This window comes from Pichia kudriavzevii, chromosome 4 (assembly GCF_003054445.1).
Source record: "Pichia kudriavzevii chromosome 4, complete sequence".
Taxonomy (NCBI): domain Eukaryota; kingdom Fungi; phylum Ascomycota; class Pichiomycetes; order Pichiales; family Pichiaceae; genus Pichia; species Pichia kudriavzevii.
This window is the reverse complement of record NC_042509.1, coordinates 452,461-477,752: the sequence shown is the minus strand read 5'-3', so window position 1 is coordinate 477,752 and position 25,292 is coordinate 452,461. Positions and strand designations below refer to the sequence as shown.

Here is a 25,292-nt window from a genome sequence, read left to right as displayed (position 1 = left end):
GAAAAGTTTTTACGATACTATATAAAAAATAATAAGCCGAAAGAGTGTAGTTTTGATATATACTACTTGAAGCTCAATTTTCTTTTAGTGGATTTGATAGGATTAAGTTTTACGGAGGAATTTGGTTCAGAATCTTGTGTTTGTTTCGAACTTTTAATGATTGGTGATTCAATTATTGTTTTTGCAGGTGAGGACCCAAACTCAAAAACACCTGGCATGACTTGTATCCTTTCTAGGTTTGAAGTTTCAGTGATTTGTGTGATAATCTTGGACGGTGAGGAAACCATTCTAAAAGGAGAACTACCTGCAATTATCCCCGAGTCTTGATGTGGAGTATTTCCATTAATATACGATAACTCTGGAATTGTCTGCTTTTTCTCTAATTCTTGCTTACGAGGAGTGGCTTCTATTATTTGATTATGATAGAAAAGGTCAATAGGTTCTTGAGAAGGTTGCACCACTTGCTTTGGTTTAGTAACATTCGTTCCTAACAGATCATCTGGATGTTGATTAGATTTGGCGTCAGGTGCCTGCAATTTTCTTTTCTTATTGTTCATAAAGCCATTCGATGAATCAACACGCTCTATAGAAAAAGGTGCGTCATCAACCAAACCTGTTGAATTACTTACAGACTCATTCATACTTATGATTTTTCGAGATAAATCAATTTTAGAACTACTAAAACTTGAATTTTGCCTAGTCAATTTTATTTTAGATAGATCAATATTTGTGGATCTTCTTTCTGTTGATTTGTGCGACTTCTCCACCCCCTTGCGCTGTCTTTTGGCTTCCTTCTCCTTCTTTTCTTTCCTAGTCTTCAGCTTAAGAAGGTACGCCGGTCCTCTTGATTTGATGGCCAAGTTAGAGATTATTCGACGGTGAATCCTCTCGTAATACGGTAGAATACAACTTAATACAAATCCCCATGACGATTTGTCGTCTTTATAATCCCACCCATAAATCGCATCACATACGCACAACTTTTCAAATAACCCTTCTATAAGCTTTTCTAATGTTTCCCTTGTTATTTCGACTTCTGGTTCAGATTGACCACGCAAATCAACATCAACGTCAAAATCTTCGGGTATTACAGAACCTAATAAAGTGGGTATAAGACGTCTCTTTTTATCTGTCGGTTTATTTGAATATCTTTTAGATATTAACTGTGTTCTTTTCCCCTTTGGTCTGGCTGGTTTAGCTGTGGAGGGTACATGGATGGGGGTCAGCCTGGTCCCCGGGTCCTCTGTTTTGATTACCTTTAGTAGTTCCATGTCTATCAAAATTTGGAGCTTTGCATCTCTGATTTTTAGATTGTTAAAGCATTCAGCAATTTTTCCATTATCGGTAAAGGTTACTTTAGCCTGTTTGTCGATACCGAGTTTGTTAAAAATATTCTCCCTAAACTTACTTTCTAGAGGATCCAATAGTATTTCGGGGGATAACCATTTGGTGATCAACTCAGAGACCTCCGTTCCTTCAGATACTGCAATATCATATCTCTTATCGAATTTATGCAACGAATGAACCAATAATTTAGTCAAGCATTCTTTGCCAAGTTGTGAATTATTGTGTTTTAATAAATGCATTTTACTCACTGAAAATTTGACAAAACGTTCAATAACGAAGGAATCATCATACAAAATGGTAAAATACTGGTCCAATAAAAATTCAATAGGATCAATTGATTTCAACACGTCCTTGGATTCATGTGCTTTTTTTTGTTGAAGTTGCATGTACTTTCTAGAATGTTTAACCAAATCTGGAAATGTTTCATTTATGCGCAACGACGTGGACTTCCCTCGTAGAACATCGTTCGAAACTTTGACTGATAGGTAGTCGATATCTTCCAGGTATTTATGAGGCGGTCTGTCAACAAGTAATGGCTTGTCTTTAAATGGTTTAATGATCCACTGCTTAGAGGCTGTGATACGATACATAAAACCATAACTTAAAAGATTGGTGTTCAGTTTCACAAAGAAGCCAAACGTAGTGGCCGAGTCTAGCATCCCATCCAAATACTCATTGGTTTCTTTGTCTACTTTGAGTCTTATTATACCTAGATCTTTCCCTCGTGATAAATTTGCATACCATGCGGAAGAATTGACAGTTGACAAAATTTCAACCTGGATTTCTAGTTTTTTGCTGAAGAATTCCAACGAAGATGAGAAGTTGGGCCGAACGCAAGTAAACTTTTTCATCACTCAAAAAAGATGGAATCCTCTTAGGAATAGAAATCTGTATACTGGGCCGTTCAAAGTGTTAATGAATTGATTTGTTTATGCAGAAAGATACGTGAGTGCATGTATCCTTAACGTAAAGTTCTTGATTTTTTTTCCCTTCGCTCATTCACATTAGTTCAAAATTTACATTCAGGTTTATCTGCTCTCTTCATATGCTTTTTTTTAACCTCTAAAAGTTCAAAAGTGCTAAATCTTCATCTAATCCTAATTTTAACCCTTCATTGAATATAACAAAGGGAATTATCTGTAGATTTCTTAAAAGTATAGGAAAGAAATCCAGAGTCATCTATTTCATCTCCTAACAAATATTTTGAAAAAACAAAGGCTCAGCAGTGTTGTCTCTCCAGATATTTGAGAAATCTCTTAACTTAGCTTTAATATCAAAATGCAAGATGTTCCTAAGGTTCTAGTACCTGCACCTGTTCCTAAAATGAACGCGTGGATTGATGCCTCCAGTTTGATTGAAAGTGCAAAGGAAGCCAAAATTGAGATTGATACTAGCGTTGATTTCACACATGGGAGTATTAAAGTGAACAAACAGGGTCACCCAAACAACAAAAATACACTAGGAAATAAACGGAACATTTTAGGTAAACCAATGAACAAGTATAAAAATTCGGAAGTTGAAAATATTAACATCAATACAGTTCCCAAGCGGTTAGATGTTAAGGAAGCAACTGAAGAAGTTGAACATTTCCATATAAGCAATGGAAAAAAGAAACAAACCTGGAGAGAGAACAAATTCGACAATAAAAACTACAAGGCAAAGTTTCACAAAAGCTCCAGAAGTCATGCCTATAGAAACAATTATAGTAGGTGCCTCAATGCTCAAGAAAACAGATCACGACAACAACATGCACAACAAGAGCCACATGTACTTGAAAAGGACATACTGGTACCAACTTCTAATATAATGAATGATTATGGCCAATACAGGACTCTTGTTTTATCAGATCCATCCCTTCAGCAACCAGTAAATGAAAAGTTCCCAGCAATACCTTTACTATCACCAGCAGCTGCAGTGTCAGGCGACTCTTTTGCAAACACTAATCATGCGCTGTTCTCGGGTCCCCAAACCACACCAACCTTATTTCCAAAAACGCCTTTAACTTTAGAAACACCAGAAACTTTAAAAGAAAATCATTTCAAACCTTTCAAAGGCTCAAAAATGCCATCCGAAACAATGAAACAAAGAAATTCATTCAACGCAGAGCACAATAGTTATGAACAGTCAACCAGATTCAGAACACGAGAGCCAGCCTTCATTATTGGTGGACATTGTTATGGGGCCCCACCAAATTTCAACCACCCTATAGGTGTACCCGTTTTACAGCCTTTTCCACCTCCATTTCCACCTCCATTACCGCCTCCATCAACAGTGTCATGTTCACTTCCATTGCCTCATCCCTTTCCGCTTCCATTACCGGTACCCATGCAACTACCACCATCGTTACCACTGCATCCGCCTGGAAAATTACCATCTCGTTTTGAAATTCCGGGGTACTTGCCTTCAGCTACTTTAGATTCCCAAAATGTAACATCCAAAATAATCCCTCTTGATGCAGCTGTGAAGAAGTTGGATTCAGAGTCCACAAACGACAAATTTGAGAGAGTAGCAGAGCAGATTTTGTACTATTTTTCAACGGACAATCTTTGTCGAGACCTTTATTTAAGGGGAAACATGAGTAAGGAAGGCTATGTACCGATATCCCTACTAAACGGGTTCAAGAGAATCAAGCTGATCTGCGGAGATGATGAGAGATTTGTAGATTATGTTCTTGACCATATTCCCGAGCTTGAGAAAAGAGGAGACAGTGTGAGACTACGCCAGAATTGGGAGAGATGGTTATTACCGGGAACAAAGAGATGAGCTATAGAATTTATTTGAGCAACAAAGGAGTATTTTAATGTCTATAAATTGGCAGGAAAAAAAAATACATAGGTAATAGTACGTAATACGTGCTATATAAGCATAGCAGGTTAACTATCACTCAGTAGTGGCGGGCTTGAATATGTGCCTGTCTAACAAACGTAATACCTTCCATCTTTTCAAATGGAAATCAGTAAAGTTTTCCGACTGGATTATACGGCAAACATCATGAGAAGATGCTCTGCTTGGGTTGTCTCCAAGACCCGATTCTCTAGAGAAGGCCGTTCGATGGATGTGCCCAGCAATTTTGGATTCGTTATATGCAATTATGGACTCTTCATCAAAGACTCCATTGAAATGCAGATAATCTTGGATACTCTCTGACGACGCCAAAATTCTAATTTTGAAGGAGGTGAAGGTCAACTCAAGAGGATGTTCAAGCAAGTCGTTGTAGATTGCCGCCAAGTCTTCAATGTGGAAATAGGAGGCGTGTTCAAAGACCAACTGCCAGTTCTTCTCTGTGAGTTGGAAGACTCTACCCGAGTGAGCAGGAGGGTTATCTATGAGAGAATCTAGCTGTGTACGCAGATGGATCAGGAGAAGTGAAAGCGAACTACGATGATGGAGTCGGTCTAGGGCCACCAAGACCAAAAGAAGCAGTGTTTGTGCTAAGCCTAGTGTTCTGGCTGTTTCATCTATGACATTCTGCACCTTTTGTTGTTGTTGTTGTTGTTGTTGTTGCTGCTGCTGTTGTTGTTGTTGTTGTTGTTGTTGTTGCTGCTGTTGTTGTTGTTGTTGTGGTTGTTCGTGTCTCTGCAGCGTCTCAGATAAAAGCGTATGCATAGCAACGTGTCCTATCCAAGTTTATCCTCTCCCCTGTAAACAGTAGCACCAATACACACAAAGGCCCACCTCTAATCCACTCTAAATGTAAAGAAATATATCCACTACAAGAGTTATCCCACTTCGGAGTTACCCTTGGTGAAAAATTTCATTCTTCCCCTTCTCTTCCTCTAAAAGGGAAAATCCGTGACTCATAAAAGAAAAAAAATCCAGACCATGCTGAGCCCCAATCGTTCCTTTTTTTTTTGTTTTTCGTCCTCCGTCCGAAAGGGGAAGGCGCGAGCCGCTGTGGGGGGAGGGGAGGCTTCCGAAGGAGGAAGGCGCCATGGTCCACGAGGGTTGGGAAGAAACGATTAGCGAGATCGAGAAAGAAAAGAGCGAAACGAGGCCAGGTAAGGTAAATGTAGATAAAGCAGTAGGTAATAAATGGGTAGTAGTAAGGAATGATGAATATTGAAGAGAGTTTTGTAGTTTGTCCTGGAATTGCAAACGATACTCCGAGTCTATTGTTCTTAGATACACTTCTCTACAAACACAGATGCCGCCTCCAAAGAAGACGCTACTTAAGGTCATCATTTTAGGCGACACTGGGGTCGGGAAGACCTCATTGATGCAACGGTTCATTAATGGTAAATTCTCACAACAATATAAGGCCACAATTGGTGCTGATTTTCTACCGAAAGACATGAAGATCGACGACAAGAACGTGACGTTACAAATCTGGGACACTGCCGGCCAGGAACGATTCCAAAGTTTAGGGGTTGCCTTCTATAGAGGTTCCGATTGTTGTGTGTTGGTGTACGATGTCACTAATGCCAAATCTTTTGAGAACTTACAGAGCTGGAGAGACGAGTTTCTAATCCAGGCAAACATTCGAGACCCTGACAACTTCCCCTTTGTTATCATTGGGAACAAGATCGACGTCCAGGAGAGCAAACGGGTGGTGAGTTCCAAGAAGGCACAGCTCATGGCACAGAACCTTGGCAACCTACCCTACTTTGAGACAAGTGCAAAGGAAGCCGTCAACGTCGAGCAGGCGTTCGACGTGGTGGCTCGTAACGCGTTGCAGCAGGAGGAGAGCATGATGTTTAACGACGACTACACGGACGCCGTCAACATCCACGTGGACGGCGACAGCTACGGGAACTGTTCCTGCTGATGGCTGCTTCTGTTTGGGGGTTTAACTTGTTGCCTTGATACGTTTCAGTGGCCTGACTGGTTCCATTCTTCCACCTGTTGCTCCATCTCCATTCCATCTCCTTCGCGTTCCTTCTTCCTCTCGTATTTCCCGCAGTTTCCTCACAGCCACTTGTCTCAGTAATACGTTGGTTTGTGTAATATATAATACATAGTCTAATATAATAGGGTGCCTTACTAATCTACGTTTCTTCGCATGGATGTACTCAATAGAACACCATTGCAGTTTAGGAGGAACTCCAAGATGCGATAGAAAACCATAGAAAAAACCATTGAAAGAAAGTCAGAGAAGCATCGAGAAAATTAAATTGAGATAGCAGAAGAGGACGGGGAAAAAAAAAAAGGATCACCATATTCTGTCTTGCCATGGATAACTAAAAATTTTCATGACTTTAGCTTTGGTATGTTTATTCTGGTGTGGATGGCTATTTGCAGCTTGTGGCACTGTTAAACAACACACACGATACAATGTCAACCGCCGCACCAGAGAGAAGGAACCCTCGTGGGGTCAACTTGAACGTGACGCTGTCTTGTCCTGAATGTAAGGTTTTCCCCCCAGAACTTATTGAACGACATGCGGAAGGCGATATTGTTTGTGGACTTTGCGGCCTTGTTTTGTGTTCTCGTATCATTGATAACCGTTCGGAATGGAGAACGTTCAACAACGACGACCAGAAAGGTGACGATCCGTCCCGTGTGGGAGAGGCGACGAACTCCATCTTGGACGGGGATCAGCTCAACACTGTTATCAGTGCAGGTATCGACGCCACCCGAACAGCTAGAGATTTAAATAGAACCCAGAGTAAATCCTTTGCCGATAAAAGAAGTCACACTTTGCAAGCAGCATTCTCCAAGATAACTCAGATGTGTGATGGGTACCAACTCCCTAAGGTTGTCCAGGATGGTGCCAAGGAAGTTTATAAGTTAGTCTATGATGACCCTTCTTTAAAGGGTAAATCCCAAGAAAGTATAATGGCTGGTGCCATCTTTTTAGGTTGTAGAAAGGCAAGTGTCCCCCGTTCATTCAAAGAAATCTGGGCTTTGACTAACGTCCCCCGTAAAGAAATCGGTCGTGTCTTTAAACAAATAAATAACATCATCCAACGGAAAAATGAGGAACAAGGCGGTATCATCACATACCAGAATGATTCAATCAACACCAGACACACTAACCCAGAGGATTTGGTTGGAAGATTCTGTTCCCATTTAGGTCTATCTCCTCAGATAGCATCCAGCGCTCAAACCATAGCCAAGAATTTGAAAACCGTTGGTGTGTTGGAAGGTAGATCTCCAACCACTATTGCAGCAACCGTCATTTATTTCACTTCAGTTGCCTTTGACCAAAACCTAACTTTGGCGAAAATCAGTGAAAAAACAGGTGTTTCCGAAGGTACCATAAAGTCATCTTATAAACTAATGCATGCAGAAAGGTCCAAATTAATCGACCCCAGTTGGATTGAATCTGGTAAGGTTTCCGCTTCTAAAGTTGAATGATTGCATTGGACGCATCCTTGTTTTTGCGAATATGGGGTTTTGCTCATCTCTGCAGATAGATCCACATTCGAATATACCTTCGTATTTCCCGGTTCCTTGTCCGTTTTTGCCCTTTCATGCCCTTAATACTACTTTAGCTAAAAAATAAATACACTAATATCATCTTCTCTACTATTGTATGTATATAAAAAAAACAATAAACATGTAAAGGTTATACAAGAAAATATTCTTTGATTATGTACAGTTTTCGGTTAATTATAAACATGATTAGTTATCACCACCTTTATTCTTTTTTGTATAATCTTCGATTAATTGCTTTTGTAGTTGTGGTGGTGCAGGTTGGTATTCCTTGAATTCCATGGTGAATTCACCCTTACCTTGGGTAACAGCCCTTAATTTGGAAGCAAATCCAAATAAGTTGTTCAAAGAGCAATCAGAGGTTAAGTTGAAGTCATCTGCAGCATTTTCAGTGTCATTAATCAAACCACCTAGCTTGTTGACTAAGCCAATAACTGCACCCTGGAATTCATTAGGTGCAGTAATAACAACATTCATAATAGGTTCTAAAACAACAGGTTGAGAGTTTAAGAACGCTTGCTTAAAAGCAAATTGAGTAGCGGTTCTGAAGGCCATTTCGGAAGAATCGACCACGTGGGTTGCACCATCATCAACGACCATGTGGACACCAAGAACACGAGATCCAGTTAATGGACCCTTCTCACAACAGTCTTCAAAACCTTTTTGACATGCAAGTAAGAATTTTTCAGAAATCTTACCACCAACAACCTTGGTTTGGAAGTGGTTACGGAATTTGATATCGTCACCTAATGTTGCACCGATTTCTTCAGGATCAACATTTGCAGTTGCTTCCATCTTACCCATAACTTTTGCAAATTGACCGGCACCTCCAGATTGCTTCTTATGTGTGTAATCAAATGGTGCAGAACCTAGAATGGATTCTCTGTAAGAAACTCTTGGTCTACCAACAGTACATTCGACATTGTATTCTCTCTTCATTCTTTCAACATAGATTTCCAAGTGTAACTCACCCATACCGGAAATAATGGTCTCCTTAGAATCTTTATCGAAGTGAACACGGAAGGTTGGATCCTCCTTTTGGAATCTATTGACAGCCTTGGAGAAGTTAGCTGCATCTTTAGTTTTTGGCGAAATGGATAACGAAACAACTGCATCTGGAACAAACATAGAACTCATAGAATAGTCGACACTACCATCAGTAAATGTATCACCTGATGCACAATCAATACCAAAGGTTGCACAGATCTCACCTGCATGAATTTCATCGACATCTTCCATTTCTTCAGAATGCATTCTAACTAATCTTGCAAGCTTGATCTTCTTTCCAGTCTTAACATGGGTGATCATACTTCCCTTTCTTAATTTACCTTGATAGACTCTTAAATAAGTCAATTGACCATATTTACCTTCTTCCAACTTGAATGCCAATGCAACAGCAGGCGATGTGGAAGATGGAACCAAATTAACTGGAGTCTCTTCGTTACCCAAGTCAAGAGCAGTATTCAAAATTTCACTAGGATCTGGCAAGTAATCACAAACACCATCCAAAACAGGTTGAATACCTTTATTAGCTAATGCAGAACCCATGAAAACAGGAGTAAACTTTCTTGCGATTGTAGCTCTTCTAATGGCACCTTGGATTTGCTCAACACTTGGTTCAACTTCATCAATGAAACATTCTGCAATCTCGTCATCAACGTCTGCTAAGGTTTCAATCAATTCACTTCTCTTTTCTTCAACCAGATCTTGTAAATCAGCAGGGATTTCTTCAGTAATTCTTAATTTTTCACCTTGAGAACCTTCATAGTAGATAGATTTTCTATTAATAATATCAACAGCACCAATTAAATCTTTTTCGGATCCAATAGGAACCTGGACAGCAGCAGCAGGAATCTTTAATTTGGTTCTAATCTGTTCGATGGCCTTCCATGGATTAGCACCCATTCTGTCCATCTTGTTAATAAACGTGATTCTAGGAACATTGTATCTTTTCATTTGTCTATCAACAGTAACAGTTTGAGATTGAACACCAGAAACAGCACAAACAACTAAAACAGCACCATCCAAGACTCTTAAAGCTCTTTCAACTTCAATGGTGAAATCAATATGACCTGGGGTATCGATTAAATTGAAATGTAAATTCTTACCTGGAGCTCTCTCCCAAGAACAATAAGTTGCCGCAGATTGAATAGTAATACCTTTCTCTCTCTCCAAATCCATATGGTCCATCTTTGCACCAACACCGTCTCTACCTCTAACATCATGAATCGCCTTGATTCTACCGGTATAGAATAACACCCTCTCAGTGAACGTGGTCTTACCAGAATCAATATGGGCAGAAATACCAATATTTCTCATACGTCCCAATCTAGCAACATCTTCATCGGTAAGTTTTGCGGATAACTCATCAATAACAATCTTCTCCTCCTCATACGATTTTCTCATCGCAGAAACTTGGAATCCACGCTGAAATGGGACTGGCCCCCGAAGCGCAGCCGTAACAGACCTCCATCCGGTACTTGCGATCTTACCAAACATCGTGATTGTCTACAATAAGTCCAAAAGCTTTGTCCCCCAAGATCCAGGTTTGTGGTAACTGCATACAAACATGCAACAAACCTCATATACTCAGATCGTCCAGTTGAAAAATTTCTCACACTTGGTGCGGAATTTCGGTTTTCTGGATTAGGATACTGAAATCCCCAAATTTCTGTAGATTCCTGAAATTCTCGTTTTGCTCCTTTTTGCACTGGAAAGAGAAGAAGAAAAACAGAGAGAAAAGAAACTGCCCTGACATTGAAGCATAGCAAATTTAATGATAGTCGCCTTATTGAAAATGCATGTGACAGTTTAGACAGTCATTAAATTTGCTTAGTCTGTTATATAGAGTAACTAGTACATATATTCGTGTAAATACAATTGGCATCCCTATTATTACCTTGAGATTACCCTTGGTGAAGAGGTGACGGAGGTCAAGATGGTCATCGGCAAGTAGTATGGATACATGATATTTCACAAACCAAAGTGCCAATTCAATCATAAAGAGAGGAACAGTAAAAAAAGAATGTTTAAATCATTCATGGTCTCGTAGGGAGGTCACACCATATGTCTGTTTCCATTGATGGGCTGCGTTTTTTTACTTGCAGGAAAGATCCCCAAATACAAGCACCATTTTGGTTATCCTCGAGTTATACGTAAGCTACTTGTATATTCTCGATAAGGACACACTTTATCCTTTTTTTCAAGCATTGTTTCTCTTTTAGTTTGAAAAAGCTCTTTAAGAAACTAGTCAAAGGTAAAGGATCTCCAAATTGGAAACTAATGTAAAGATAAGTGAAGCTATAGAAAATGAGTTTATAACCATAACATGCTAGTTAGTTATATCGATTTCTATGGGGGGATAGTTAAAAGGGAACTAGTGATTGGAAAATGGATGGAATTGGAACTGAAATCTAAGAGTAGAGAATCCAGAGAATTTTTTTAGGAAAACTAAGGAGAGGATGAAGCAGGAGATTTAGAACCAAATACCTAATCAGATCCATTTGAAGTAAGTTCAATTTAAATCTTTCAACAAACCTTATAACCTTCGTTTTGTGTTACCACTACATGATCAACCATAAATAAAATATGGCATATAACCTACTGTATAGACGCACATTAGATAATTCAATGGAGATACAGAAAATTTTATGTTATTTACTTTATACACTGCTCTCGAAGCTGAAAAGATTGTAGAATCAGTTTTTCAAATAGAACCTATTTTTGCTAGGAGGTTTCATTATGACTGTAAATCTCCCACTGATAAAGTTTTCAGTGAAAATTACTTTTATCAGCATCAAGGATGACGTTTAGGGGCACAAGGTGTTATTTAGTTTCCGGTAAACAGTTTTAGTGCATTTGGAATGTATATCAAGAAAAAGCTAGGAAGACCAGTGAAAAATAGTTTATAGGAAAACAACTCTTATGGGTTAAATGCATTTTTTTGAATTTAGGTGTACGTTCAACTTTTTGATCTTTTACAAAAAATCAATTATGAGAGGGTGGATCCAATAATTAACAAATAGGCGAACCAAAAGTTTTGCTTAACTGTCATATATTTGCATAAGCTGTCAAATAACTATAAAAAATTGGTTAGCAATATACATTTGTTATCTCACTATTACAATTACCAGAAAATCAAGAATTTGTAGCATCGAAACAGAAGGTGCTTCTGGAGTCTTTCAGACGGCTATATTCTCCCTATTAATAAAGAATGCAGTCTTACTACTCTTAGGAACAATGTTGGTAGTATACATTGTGAAGAATGCCATTATTTGCTCAACTGTAGTATTGCGTACTTAAGTGGCCTCTGAATAAAATATATATAAGGGATATGTTGCTTGTTTTGATAAAAGAGGGGTTGTTTCTATGTTAAAGTGGGAAATGTATGCAGTAAATTAATTATATGCATTTTCTAATACACCACAATAGCCAAATATATCTATTTCAAGACATTGATTTTGAACACACAAAAACTGAAATATGTCAATCAAATAGAAGACTGGCCTGAATTGTGACCATGGTTATCAGTTCAATAAAAATTGAAGTTTGAATTGTAAGCTGTGTAATGTGGATTTTCTAGACTTTGCCAAAAGTTCCGGAACTTGGTGATTTTGATGATGATCAGTATAAAAAATAAGATCAAAAAGGTGTGCTTGTTCGACCAGAAAAAGAAAAAAAGAATTTCTTTGAAAAGGAGATGAAGATCAGAGGATAACCAAATTGAAAAGATTGGTGAGTACCTACTAACATACGTTTTATCGTTAATAACAGAAACTACCATATTTCTATGATCATCATCAATAAAAGATAATAACAAAAAGATGAACTAGTTACTATCTTATTAATTTGGAATACATATATGAGTTGCGTAAAGGAATAATGAATAATTTCCGAGTTTTATATTCCCGCTCCTCTCGTAGCGTCATCTTAAAGTTATCCTTTTAGTCATTATTTAAACAAATCTTTTACTTAACTGGCAATACTAACAGATCATAAATGAAAGATGGTTACTATTTGTGAAATAACACTAACGAAATAATATTAGAGATGCACATAAAATAATCAATCAAGCCTCCTGCAAAGAATTTGCTGAAATGCTCCCATCTACTGGTTTCATATCAGAGCTGTGTTTTGGTACAATCCTATCATCTAGGTAATTTGCATATCATCAGTAAATTTAGAATATAGCTAACATATTACAAACCGTCTATTGGTATAATTGAAAGCCTTATCTTGTTTAATTTTACCATATCAGTTTTGTGATCTTGTAGGCAAGCTAAGGGATCAGAAACAACAAAGTGATATTTTGTTCCAGATCAGTCAAAAAAGGTAAAATCAAGTGTCGAACTTTTTAAAATGGGTTAGCCAAATAGTCATTAAACACAATACTCATAGCCACCGCAGCATTAGGGGAGCATTGAATATCTAGTTCACATCCTGTATGGCTGTTTTGATATACTTGCCGTTGATAATCAGTTGGAACCACCTTTACAAGTGGCATTCCCAAGCTTCTCAATATATGTCGTGTTCAATCCCATCGCATTCACAATATAATCAATTTTGACAATTATATCAATCATATGACCATAACTTGTACTTCTATGCACCAATATTTTTGTTTTCTCCATGGAAGTTGCTGGTAAGCTCAAAAACATTACCTGGTTTGAGTATTTATTCATTTCTATTTTTCAGAAGCTGCCTGCATTGTTTTTGCATTTGAAGAGGTTTAATAACCACACAAGAATGTATCTAAAAATTGGTATCTAATAATTAATCTGAGAAATATAACTTGACAATATTTTTGAAGTATGTGACTTTGATCAATATAAAAACTTAAGCTTCAATATATTGATCTTTATTATTTTATTAGATTTTGCCTCAGAGGAAAATAACCTTCTGTAACAGTTGTAAAACTACAGAAATCTTGTCAGGTGGCAATCGATTATCAAAACCTACCTCAAGTTATACGACATTCAGATATACAAAGCAGTTGTAAAAGCCTTTGACTTGTATGAGTTTTGAAAGGTTACCTAGTTACGGCTATCTGAATAAGCATATAATTTTTTTCAAAAATTTGGAATAGCAAAGTATTTATCTAAAATAATCATATATGGGATCAGGTTTTCTAAATATCAATCACCATAGAGAGTGAAAACGATTTAAGAGTTATATGATTGAATAAATGCAACCTAAAATATCTTAGGTAAATTGGAGATGTAGTTATCCTTGGGAATCTTGAGTACGCTAAGATTTATTGCAAATAATTGGATGGCTTACCCGATTTAGCAATACCTATGAATTTAAGAGTTTGATCATAATTTTTCAATTCATTATTTTCTTTCTTTGGTCCATCAGGTTACTTTTATTTTATTTCAATTATCAAGTGAAATTTTTGTAACAACTGATACATTTCGACAAAATTTTCGAGATCCCCCATTCTTGATTTATTCTTACGGCAGTTTACTCCACGAAAGCCATCGATAGATACCAAGGTTCCAATAGACTAATTAATATTAAAAGAATCAAACCTTTGGGACTAGGAGTTCCATAAATAGCATATTTTTTGGTGCAATGAAAAGTAAGAAGTAACAACAGATCTTCCCTAAAGACTCTAGAATAACTGTGCGAATACACACCCTAAGCTAATCTTCTCGGTTTATAGTAAATCATGATTACGGCATGCTAGTGATTGCGTATATAAGGATGTAAGATCATTATTTTTTCTTCCAGACAGGATTATATATTAGCATAACATTTACCTTGAAAGGCTGTGCACCTCTATATATTGCCCTTTAGCCACACAGATAGCAAATCTGCCACTTAATTTCCCTATACAATATCTTTCTGAATGTTTGATGTTTTTTAGGACAGTCAATTCGGTTATTATGCCCAACTCGTTGATTTTAAAAAGTCTCAACTCACCATTTCCTGTGGTGCCATTATTGTCATACCTGGTAATATAAAACATTGATTCATCATCTGCACATGAGTTTATTACATCAGACATTGAGTCCGGATTAGTTCTAGCGCTGATTTCTCCAGAAGGTAGCGGAACACACTTAAATTCCGAGCATTCACTAAAATCGAAAACATAGAGTCCGTGATTAAATTTTATTATAATATTTCTAGAGGTTACCAACCATTCATGGAAATCGTTTAGAGGAATCACTTTTTTCAAGTGTTCCCTACTATTACCCAAAGTGATATTGTAAAGGTACAAGGAAGTTGAGGTCAAAAGAGAGACATTGAATGTCAAACTGTTTTTGACAAATTTGACCTTTTTGAGTATCCCGGCGGTTTTGTAGTCAATAGATTGAACTGTTTCAATGGAATCATGTTTTATTTCCAGAACTTCAATTTTATCATTTGAGACAAGAACGATTTTGTTTTGGTCTAAATCAATACTTTTTGCAGCAATACCAGATTTAACTAAGGGTGGATTTTCAGTGAGTCGATGCACAATTATAGAATCTGGAGTAGCAACCAAAATATACAATTCGTTGGTGACAATATCAACTATGGAACCTGATTCAGGCAGCTTAACTTCACATACAGGTTCATGTGAATCCAACAAATCATCATATACCCTTATGAGGTTTTCTTTGTCATAATAAGTGAACAGTTTACCATTTTTGAGTTCCATTTCGGATAAGTTTTCATTTAGCTGAATTGACAAGGCTGGTAACTTCATAGAGCCATCATTTATGATTTTAGGACTTTTCCTTAGTAACTTTACTTGTTTATTCTTTTGATTTTTGCTAAGCTCGCTATCTACTACTTGATTATTCATTTTTTTATGGACTGGAGAAGTATCATCTGTAGCATGATCACGAACGTGACCAGCTTTACGTTCATTATCGTCCCCTTCATCGTCATCTTCATCTTCATTATCGTCTTCATCATCGTCATCATCATCATCATCGAATTCATCATCATCATCATCGTCATCATCATCATCATCATCGTCATCATCATCATCATCATCATCATCGCCACTATCAAGGTCGACGGTGTTGGCGACATTGTTCGACTCACTGGTTAATCCCTCTACAATGGTTTCAGCATCACTCTCAGCCACCGAAATGTCTGACGTATCATTACCCGTAATGATATCGTTCAAGTGTTGCTCTAGTTCTGTACCAGAAATGGTATTCGACGAGTTTGTTTGTTCATTATTAAAAGGTGAGTCCTCACTTCTCTGTAGATTGTGTGCCTTTTGCGAGTCACCATAGTTGGAAGCGTTACAGTAGTTGTAGAATGAATTATTTTGATTTTCCTTACCAGATAACAAATCAGAGACCCCAGACATACTGTTAAAATCCGAAATACTATTTTCAAGTTCCACATTCGGAGTTTGAAGCAAGTACAAAATTTCATTGGTTGCGTCTTTCAAAAACTTCTTTGCCTCTACAAGTTTGGAAACATCAACTGAATGGATTCCTTCTAGTACGTCCAGATCTTTCTCTGATACAGCTGATGAGGATGGATTAGTACCCTTCAGTTGGGAGATTTCCAGCTTAAGTTGCTCAATTGTGCCTTCCAATCTCTCATTTTTCCTGATTAGCATATTTCTATCGTTCTCCAACTCAATAATCTTCATTTTGAGGGAGCTTCTCTCTAACTCTCCCTGCAATCTGTTTCGTTCTACCTGTGTGAATTGTGATTGCAAATACTGCATGATTCCGGGGAGAGTGTAATTGGCAGTGACACCACTGGCTGGATCCAAAAGCGACTCCTTCCTTCCCTGTCCGTTCTGCATGCTATGTTCTACTGTGATTCCTGTGATCTGATTTGCCTTTGATCTTGATGTTTATTTTTAAACTATTGTGTGATCCTTGTGCCTTGTTTTCTCTTTTGGTAAAGGCTTGACAAAGTTTGTGATTTTAGAGCCTTTTCAATATTCATGCGCGCCAACTGTCTCGACGCGTCGCCTTTTGGGGTTTGTTTTCTTTTTTTACCTGTTTGGGAGACACTAGGATATATACATTCTGTTTCTGTGACTGGCAGCTAAGTTGGTGATTTTCATCAGGAACTTTTGCATCTACAGAGAAAGGTCGGAGGAACAAGGATAACTAGAGCCGGATATAAAGGAGTGTGTGATGGAAGATCCACTTGTGCCATTAGAGAAAGATACAATTAGGGTGGTGATTACACCTCAAGAACATAGTGAGAACAACTCTTCCTGGGTGTACACATCCAAAGAACTAATACATCCAGTTAGCCAGGAGAGGAATACCTTTGTTATTGCACGCGATGGGTGCAACCCAATAACAGAGCTCTATGCAATGGACAAGATAAACTGGAGAAATCAAACTATAAAGAACAACTCCTCTACACCAGACGGGAAGCCCTATTCATGTTTGTTTATAACATATCCTCTGTCTACGGCAACTTCCGTACCGGCAACAGTCTTGGGCAAGCATCCTGATATCTATGTCATGTCCTCATTTAGTCCGTTGTTCTTCCTAATTGCATATTTTAAGTCAGCAATGGTTAAGGCTCAAAATGATGGGGAGAATAAACGGTTACTATCGTATGAAGATTTAATAGAGAATATTTGCAACGACGATGAGACTATTAGCATGTTTGTGAATGAATTCCAAATGGACTTACGTCCTTATTTAGAATGTATATGCGAATTGGTGTCTCTTCCCTCAATGGATTCGGATGACGAGTCAACTGATCCATTTTACAAACCATCACTAGATAAAATTCTTAATATTATCGATGAAAGAATCAACTCCTTGGTTCATCTTTTCCAGACAGAGAACGGTATCGCATCCCTGAAATGGAGAATGGATACGATGTATCCAAAACGATTAACTGATGAATTGCGATCATTGCTTTGGAAGAGACAAGCCATTTCAATCATGTCTCTATTTGTTGATGAATGGTACATTAATGAGGCCTGCAAGAAATTTAACTATAAGTTTACAGAACTTGATCAGTTTATTTCGGCTTCTAAAGTGGATCAACAGGCCCAACAGGCTATGGATGAAAGTTTGGAAATGATGCACGAAGGAATGATAAAATCTAATAACAAACGTTTTAAACCAACACCTAAGAAAATCAACACAACAGAGAAGAAGAAAACAGGTGCACTGGATATGTTCTTCAAACGGAAGGAGAGTAATTAAGTATATGTATGTAGTAGAAAGTTCGTCGTTGGAATACATGTGTTCTTATCCTACGATGATCCAAAAAAAAATGCAGCACATTTAATCAAGAGCGTTCATTTATCACCAAATTTGGTAGGAGCCCTCCCTATTACATAAACCAAGGTTCAATAACCAACAGACTAAATGGAGTAGACTATCTTTGAAAGGAAGGTGATCGGTCATGCTGATTTGAAGATGGGTGCTTCTTAGTAGTACATAGTTGCAACACATTGAGTTCCACGTGATCCTACGTTATCTTGCTATTTTGCAAAAAAAAAAAATGTCTCATAGAATGATCATTTAATGTTTTAAATAGACCAATTACGAAATAGAAATCCCTAAGGAATACTGCCGTGTCTGGATTTGATAATATATTTTATGTATCGCATGGTTGAGGCCAGAATTTGATAAAAGTATTCCGGCTTTCTCTTGGATGGTCCGATGCTTTCTCTCAGCAACCCCATTCTGATAAGAATTGAAGGGTACCGTAAGTTGGTGAATAATCCCTTTTTTTTTCAAAAATAACCATCCAGTTCTTTGTTGCAGAACTCACCGCCATTGTTAGATCTAACTTTACCAACAGCGAAACCCGTGGAATGAAAGTGATTCTCCGCAAACAAAATGAATCTCTCGATTTCAATTGATGTCTGATCTTTACTCATTACAGGAACAATGGAAGTCCACCTAATGTAGACATCCACAATAATCAAACAATGACGTTCGCCATTCAAACTAGGAACCGAAATTGAACCACAGGTATCCAGATGTAATAACTCAAGTGAATGTATGGTTTTCGTAGAAACAGTCTTCGGGATACACCTTGGTCATATTATCAGCACAATAATGAGGGCATACTTTGATATTGGTGTGTGATTCATATCCGATGGCTTTCATAACCGCATGTGATGGATGCTCAAGTTTTCCATGCCAGTGGGTATGAGAAACAGAAAAGACAGCTTCTGGCTGAACTAATGGTTTGTAGTAAAATTCATATAGTTGTTCTTACCGATACCTACCAAGCAACATACCATTTGGCAAGAAACATGACTGTACACGGAAAACAACATCTAACTTTGTTTTGTCTGTAATCAGTTGAATAGATAAAAGGCTCCTTGTCCCTAGTGGTACATATGCATCGTTACTGATCTTCAACGTTTGTCCATTTTTCCCAAGATCAAAATGAAAGGCACCGTACCCTTTAATAGAAAGCATACCTTCGCCAATACCAGAGAGTTTCCCGTCAGAAATAGGAGTGAAGGCAGTGAAATTTTCTTTATTCTTGGTTAATTGTAACATGGAACCAAAATCCAAAGTGTAGAATTATCACCCGAACAAACTGGAGCCATATTCCATGAAGTTTGACTCTGATCAAAATACCTAGAAGGTTTGGAATCCTGATCTCAGTCAGTGGCACCAGGTAATGGATGTGGTGCGTCCGTTTTCATTGCATCTGTAGCAGTGTTTTGGGGGTTTTCTTCCTCGAGCAAGAGTTTGAACCACCTTTGACCGAGAACAGCACTTGGTTAGAGATAGAGGCAGTCATTAAATCTTAAAGGGCTCTTTCAACTGCTAAAATGGAAAGATCGAGCTCACCATCATCCACAATACTACGAAGAGCACCTTCATACTGGAAAATTCTCAAATAACTTAGGTCTAACAAGCGATCGATTGTAAAGCCATTGTCAAAGTAAAGCCTTAGTGTTTTAAGAAATTTAATTGTTTCCGCAGGTGGATTAGAACAAAAATTCATGAAGTCAGTAACTAGTTTATAATACAGCCACGGTAAAAGAGAGTTGTACTCTCTTCTGATTTCACTAAGTGAAGAAATACCGGTTAATTCTACAGCTAATGAGAATTGGTATACATAACTCACTTTAGTTTAGTGTGTAACCTGAAATAAATTGAACAGTGTTATCTAATAAGATGATTGATATACCATGGGAAAGATTTTCAAGAGGTAGGATCTACATTAAACCTTGTTTTTTTTTTCATGTTCAAATGAACCCGCCAATTCATGTTTTATATGCTTGTGTAACCGTTTCTGTAGGACCTTTTAGAAATCACTGAATACAAGATGGGGCTTCTTATTTCGTGACATTTATCAATTCGCTTTTGTTGTTGGCATGTGATTTTGAATTGGTTGCCGCCAACTGCAATTGTAGTACCGTAAACATCTACTTAAAGCACAAAAATAACGTATCGAGATTGAACCACTTTGAGGAATAACAATCAACCGATTCCATGGGTACATTTGTAAGATTGATTTCCACAAGTAAACTAGTCATGCTTGAAAATACCCCCCAAAAAAAAGGCCCAACTAAACACTATTGCTTATAGGAACTGACCAGAATACTAGCATTTCGACGAAAACAAGGGGGTGTCCTTTATGGCCAATGTCGACTCTAGTGTTTCTCTGGCTGGTATTCAAAAAGATAGCTAAATAGCATGATAATCAAGTTGATAAACATAATACGCACACCAATTCTTCTCTGCTATTTTTTTCCAATTTTTTTTTTTTCATTCCAACAAAATCATGGATTTTACAGTTTACACTTTTACCTTCAAACCTCTTAATCAACACCGAGTCATAGTGATCCAACAGAAAACGTCCAACGATGACACATACAGATAATACATTACCTATTCCCAACATTCTTACGCTACACTCGCTTTTATCGGGGCATCCGCCTTTGCGTCCGTCATTACGTGCATTAGATGAACCAAGAAATCTAGAAATTAACATTGTTTCTTCATCTGAATCTGCAAGCCAACGTAGTGTTGAGGTTAAGCTTGGTGAAACCTACGTATCATGCAAAGTGTCTGCACAAATCACACAGCCTTATGAAGACCGACCATTTGAGGGCACTTTTGCCATAAGTACGGAAATCACCGCAATGTGCTCTCCTGCCTTCTCAAATAGTAACAATACTGATTTCAGCACTGCTGCTCCAGCAATTGTACCAGCAACATCCGTGAATGTTCCAAGTAATGGGGAAAGTAACAACAACAATAACAGCAATAATGGTTCTGGCTCTGGGAATCAAGAGAATCAACTAAGTATGGGCGGAGGTGCAGTGATGGGATTAGCCGCTGACCAGGGGGCAACTGAGATTTTATTGGGCAGGCTCATCGAGAAGGGTGTGCGTCGATCCAATGCACTTGACTTGGAGTCGTTGTGTATTATTGCAGGACAGAAATGTTGGGCTGTCAGGGCCGACGTTAGGTTTTTAAATTATGATGGTAATTTAGTCGATGCGGCGAGTATAGCTGTGATTACTGCTTTGTTGCACTTCCGGAAACCAGATGTTGAGTTGGTTGGTAGCGGAGAGGGCACTGAATTGATCATCTATGATGAAAAACAGAGAGAGATGGTACCATTGAGTATATTACATATACCAATCTGTGTTACGTTTCAGTTTTTCTCCACCGAAAGTGTCGAAAGAAACATCAAGGGTGAATCTTTGGATTCAAGGTCTAGAAGCAGACAGGTCAAAAGTAACAATGGCGATGAAGGTGATGATGATCTAATGGACGTTGATTATGAGGCCAATGATGGACCAAGAGCGTCCAACGAGGTTGTTATTGTGGATGCCACGTCAGAAGAAGAGTTATTATCACAGGGTTCAATGACGGTGACGTTGAACTCCAACAAGGAGCTATGTCAGATCAGTAAGAGTGGAGGATTGAATGTCGATTCAAAGAAGGTTCTAGAGTGTTGCCAAATTGCTTCCAAGATTGTAGATAAGTGGACAAAACAAATCAAACAAGTCCTAGCTGACGATGAAAAGAAGCGTCGGAATCCGCTCATTGAGAAGACCTTGAGTACTGTCAACGATAGAAGCAGTTGATCATAAATGAAATTATCGGCTTTATATAATGTGTATTAAAGAATAATAAATTTACTAAGAAAAGAGAGAGAGAAACAGAACAACTAAGAAACATCAAAGAAAAATATAAGGTCTAGCTGAGAAGGTATGCCATTGCATGGAAGCGGAGTGACGAAAAAGGGAAAAAAGAAAGAAGGAAAACAATATGAAAAGAAGGGGGAAAGAAAGGGAAAACACTGTTTTTATAGTAAAGTTTTTTAATTTTGTACTCTAGTTTTTTTTTTCTTTATTGTCTATTTTTGTTTTTCAATGGTTTGAATGATGTGCAATCATTACAATCCATTTCCCGAATGGCAGCTAGTTCTTTTGTCTTCTCTCCCACTTGATTTCCGCTGGCTGTGTTGGTAAGGTAACCATAGAGGTGTAATCAATTGGAGGGACCTTGGCTGTCCACTTAAAGTTCTGGATGTAGTGGACCAAAAGAGTTCCTAATTGGGTGTAAGCAAAAGGTTCACCAATACATCTATGTCTACCACCACCAAAAGGTAAGTAAGGGGATGCAACACCTTTAGAGATCTTACCGAAACCGTAATCGACAGTTTCCTTTGCATTTTCACCTTCAGCAGGCAAAGAGATACCACCATCAATGGACTTGATTTCATCCCATCTATGAGGTTGGAATTCGCTGGCATTAGGGAAGTATCTTTCACTTAACATTGTATAACCTGGTGAGATCAAAACATAATGGCCCTTTGGAACAATGTACGAAGTGTTTGGAACGGGTAAATCACGAGTGACTTTCCTGAAAATGGAATGTAATGGCATGTGCAATCTTAGGGTCTCTTTGATTGTGGCGTTGACTAAATCGAGTTTTTGTAAGTCATCATAAGTGAGTTCTCTTTCGAAATTTTCACCTAAAACCGATTGGATTTCTCTGTAAATTTCTTCTTGTAATTGAGGTTTTTCACCAAGGTGTAATAAGAACCAAGCAGATGTTGCAGAAGAAGTATGTTGACCACCCATTAAGACACCAATCATCAAGTGGGCTAATTCCTCGTCGGTCATTCTAGTACCATCCTTGTAAACTGAATTTTTCAACAATGCATCAACCAAATCCTCATTTTTGATTTCACCACCGGCACGCTTTGTATTGATCAAATCCAAGTAAGTGTTTGAGATGTTCTTATGTGCAGCATCTCTTTTCCAGTAGTTAGGCAATGGCAAATAGGAGAAGACGAAATTCAGAGGGGTAAAGCCCTTATCCAAGTCGCTGTACATCTCAGCATAAGAAGCGTCCAATCTATTACGTAGAGCGTCACCAAAGAGAGAACGAGATGCGGTAAAGAGCGTCATTTCCGACTGCGATTTCAAAACATCGGTTTTGCCCGAGTCCCCCCTAAAGTTGGCATTGAAATACTTGAGCATCTCGTCCTTGATGAGGGGGACGTACCTAATAAAGGATTCCTTGGTGAGGGCAACTTTGGCAAACTTCTTCTGTTCCATCAACTTCCAATTTGGACAATCGTAAATGACGCCCTTACCGAAAACAGGAGTGGTGAGATGGGTGTAAGCATCTTCCGCGGAGACATCACTCAACTTTGCATTGAGGACAAACTCATGGCCCTTTGGACCAAGATAAACAGTCATGACCTTGCCCAACAAGAGAAAGGAAAACACATCACCATGTTGTTTACGACAATTCTCAAAAAACTCGTAAGGTTGCATTCCGTAAACAACGGCGGAGCCGACCCATGGAATCCAGTAGTGGACCATTGGGACTCTGTCCTTACGGAACGAGTAGAGGAGTTGCCAAAGCGCAGAGTATAAGAAAGGAATGGATATCACCAACAGTGTCTGTTGCAGCAAGGAGAATGTTTGAAAGTGGCTGTATGCGAGAAGAGCATACCTCTGGACATCGGCCGCAATTGCCTTGATGACGGACATTGTTGTTGCTAGAGAGGAGAATACAGTTCAGGAAACCTCCTTTGGATGGAATGGGTACAATGTAGAAGAAAACGGTAAAATTGCCGTCTTCTTATAGTTTATGAAAAGTTATGAAAAACACACATTAAATGAACAAACAACCAAGAAGAAAAAAAACATGCGTTTGTCGCAACGAGTATTATCGGCTCGTCAAAGTTATACGAGGAATCCACATATAGTCGTTTATAAAATTCCGAGAAAAAAAAAATGCGTTTTTTTTTTTTTTTTTTCAAAAAAACCAAAGGCGAAACAATCGGCAAAAAACGAAAAAAAAAAAAAAAAAAAAAACAGAAAACAGCGCGAGGGCGCGAAAGCGCGAAAAAAAAAGATAAAAAAAAACTAGAAAAAAAAAAGCAAAAAAATACTTGAAAAATGTAAAATCGCGTGTTTTTCGAAAACACCTAAAAACAATTAGAGCTGCCCTAACGAGGAACAGCATCGTTTACGAGAATATAACCGTTGTGCAATTAAATTAACATTGTTATTATTATTATTGTTATTATTATTATCATTGTTATTATTATTATTGTTATTATTATTATCATTATAATTATCATGACATTAGATTGATTTGTCGTATAATAGTGTCACGGATATGGTCTTATTTTATCATGTATCTCTTCAAACGTTATAATGGTGTTAATTATTGTGATACTATTTCACTTTTGGTGTTATAGATATGCGCATCTAGATGGACAGTGTCTAGAGAGAAGCTCGAAAATAGATACACTTGAGTACATGGAAATGTATTGATAATATTCTATATAGAATACATACTTTGTACAGAAACGCAAGGCCAATCGGGCCTTGTATATATTGGCCTTGCCAGTCTTTACCCTCTTGCTGTAACAGAGGGAGCAACGAGTGGGATCTCACTCTCGGGAACACGCTGGGCACTCGTCACCTTGACGAGCTCCTCCATAATGGCGCTGCTGTGTTTGTCCTTGCCGTTAATCGTCGCCATTGTGCCGTCTCTGAAATGGGTCCTAATAAGTGCAGGACACTTGAGCTGCTCGTCCCTTGTGCCACATTCGATCCTCATCACCTCGATAGGGACCGTTGGGTTGTGGAAACAGAGTGTCTTTAAATTGTACTTCCAGAACTGGCGCATCCCCATGTGACCATACGCATTGTGTTTCTTGAACAACACCTCGATTTTGGCCACCTCCTTTGGGAGAACATATGCAGAGTTCGGATAGTTGGCAATAAGGTCCAGATGAGAAGCCTGTTTGAGGGTTCTGGACGATGGAAGGCCCTTCAAGTAGAGCGGACGGAGCGCCTTTGGGATCTTCTGGTATGGCATAGCTGGTCTCCTGTATGTAAGTGGGTGTGGGTATGGATGTACAGAAAGAGGTCCTGGCGTGTACGTATTCCTATACCTGTGTCTTTACCTTTACCTGTATGTATGTGTGTATGTGTATGTGTGTATGAAATTGTACGGTGCAGAATCCAGTTTCGTCAAGAGAGTGCTGAATTTTTCCCTTTTTTTTTTTTTTTTTCTTGCAACAACAGAAAGAGACGCTTCTCTTTGAGAACAATTCACAACAGTGCCGACGCGTCGGCAGACGGAATAGATAACAGACATTACTTTAACGAGTTC

The 25,292-nt window shown here is 38.3% G+C and overlaps 11 protein-coding genes across 11 annotated transcripts; 5 read left to right on the top strand and 6 right to left on the bottom strand.

Annotated features, from left to right (window-relative positions):
• Nucleotides 1–62: 62 nt before the first annotated feature.
• On the bottom strand, nt 63–2,198 carry C5L36_0D02300 (uncharacterized protein; the record flags this gene model as incomplete). Its single annotated transcript, XM_029467104.1, has 1 exon — nt 63–2,198. The coding sequence occupies one exon, from the start codon at nt 2,196–2,198 to the stop codon at nt 63–65; it is 2,136 nt and encodes a 711-aa protein (XP_029322964.1).
• A 427-nt stretch (nt 2,199–2,625) lies between these two features.
• C5L36_0D02290 (uncharacterized protein) lies at nt 2,626–4,110 on the top strand (the record flags this gene model as incomplete). The annotated part of the gene is made up of 1 exon (XM_029467103.1): nt 2,626–4,110. The coding sequence occupies one exon, from the start codon at nt 2,626–2,628 to the stop codon at nt 4,108–4,110; it is 1,485 nt and encodes a 494-aa protein (XP_029322963.1).
• A 117-nt stretch (nt 4,111–4,227) lies between these two features.
• On the bottom strand, nt 4,228–4,953 carry C5L36_0D02280 (uncharacterized protein; the record flags this gene model as incomplete). The annotated part of the gene is made up of 1 exon (XM_029467102.1): nt 4,228–4,953. One exon carries the CDS (start codon nt 4,951–4,953, stop codon nt 4,228–4,230), a length of 726 nt encoding a protein of 241 aa, XP_029322962.1.
• Nucleotides 4,954–5,491: 538 nt separating this feature from the next.
• On the top strand, nt 5,492–6,112 carry C5L36_0D02270 (uncharacterized protein; the record flags this gene model as incomplete). Its single annotated transcript, XM_029467101.1, has 1 exon — nt 5,492–6,112. The coding sequence occupies one exon, from the start codon at nt 5,492–5,494 to the stop codon at nt 6,110–6,112; it is 621 nt and encodes a 206-aa protein (XP_029322961.1).
• Nucleotides 6,113–6,618: 506 nt separating this feature from the next.
• Nucleotides 6,619–7,644, top strand: C5L36_0D02260 (uncharacterized protein; the record flags this gene model as incomplete). The annotated part of the gene is made up of 1 exon (XM_029467100.1): nt 6,619–7,644. One exon carries the CDS (start codon nt 6,619–6,621, stop codon nt 7,642–7,644), a length of 1,026 nt encoding a protein of 341 aa, XP_029322960.1.
• Nucleotides 7,645–7,911: 267 nt separating this feature from the next.
• Nucleotides 7,912–10,221, bottom strand: C5L36_0D02250 (uncharacterized protein; the record flags this gene model as incomplete). Its single annotated transcript, XM_029467099.1, has 1 exon — nt 7,912–10,221. The coding sequence occupies one exon, from the start codon at nt 10,219–10,221 to the stop codon at nt 7,912–7,914; it is 2,310 nt and encodes a 769-aa protein (XP_029322959.1).
• A 4,258-nt stretch (nt 10,222–14,479) lies between these two features.
• On the bottom strand, nt 14,480–16,483 carry C5L36_0D02240 (uncharacterized protein; the record flags this gene model as incomplete). Its single annotated transcript, XM_029467098.1, has 1 exon — nt 14,480–16,483. One exon carries the CDS (start codon nt 16,481–16,483, stop codon nt 14,480–14,482), a length of 2,004 nt encoding a protein of 667 aa, XP_029322958.1.
• A 340-nt stretch (nt 16,484–16,823) lies between these two features.
• C5L36_0D02230 (uncharacterized protein) lies at nt 16,824–17,861 on the top strand (the record flags this gene model as incomplete). The annotated part of the gene is made up of 1 exon (XM_029467097.1): nt 16,824–17,861. The coding sequence occupies one exon, from the start codon at nt 16,824–16,826 to the stop codon at nt 17,859–17,861; it is 1,038 nt and encodes a 345-aa protein (XP_029322957.1).
• Nucleotides 17,862–20,497: 2,636 nt separating this feature from the next.
• Nucleotides 20,498–21,730, top strand: C5L36_0D02210 (uncharacterized protein; the record flags this gene model as incomplete). Its single annotated transcript, XM_029467096.1, has 1 exon — nt 20,498–21,730. The coding sequence occupies one exon, from the start codon at nt 20,498–20,500 to the stop codon at nt 21,728–21,730; it is 1,233 nt and encodes a 410-aa protein (XP_029322956.1).
• A 336-nt stretch (nt 21,731–22,066) lies between these two features.
• Nucleotides 22,067–23,653, bottom strand: C5L36_0D02200 (uncharacterized protein; the record flags this gene model as incomplete). The annotated part of the gene is made up of 1 exon (XM_029467095.1): nt 22,067–23,653. One exon carries the CDS (start codon nt 23,651–23,653, stop codon nt 22,067–22,069), a length of 1,587 nt encoding a protein of 528 aa, XP_029322955.1.
• An 871-nt stretch (nt 23,654–24,524) lies between these two features.
• Nucleotides 24,525–24,995, bottom strand: C5L36_0D02190 (uncharacterized protein; the record flags this gene model as incomplete). Its single annotated transcript, XM_029467094.1, has 1 exon — nt 24,525–24,995. The coding sequence occupies one exon, from the start codon at nt 24,993–24,995 to the stop codon at nt 24,525–24,527; it is 471 nt and encodes a 156-aa protein (XP_029322954.1).
• Between the last annotated feature and the right edge of the window lie 297 nt (nt 24,996–25,292).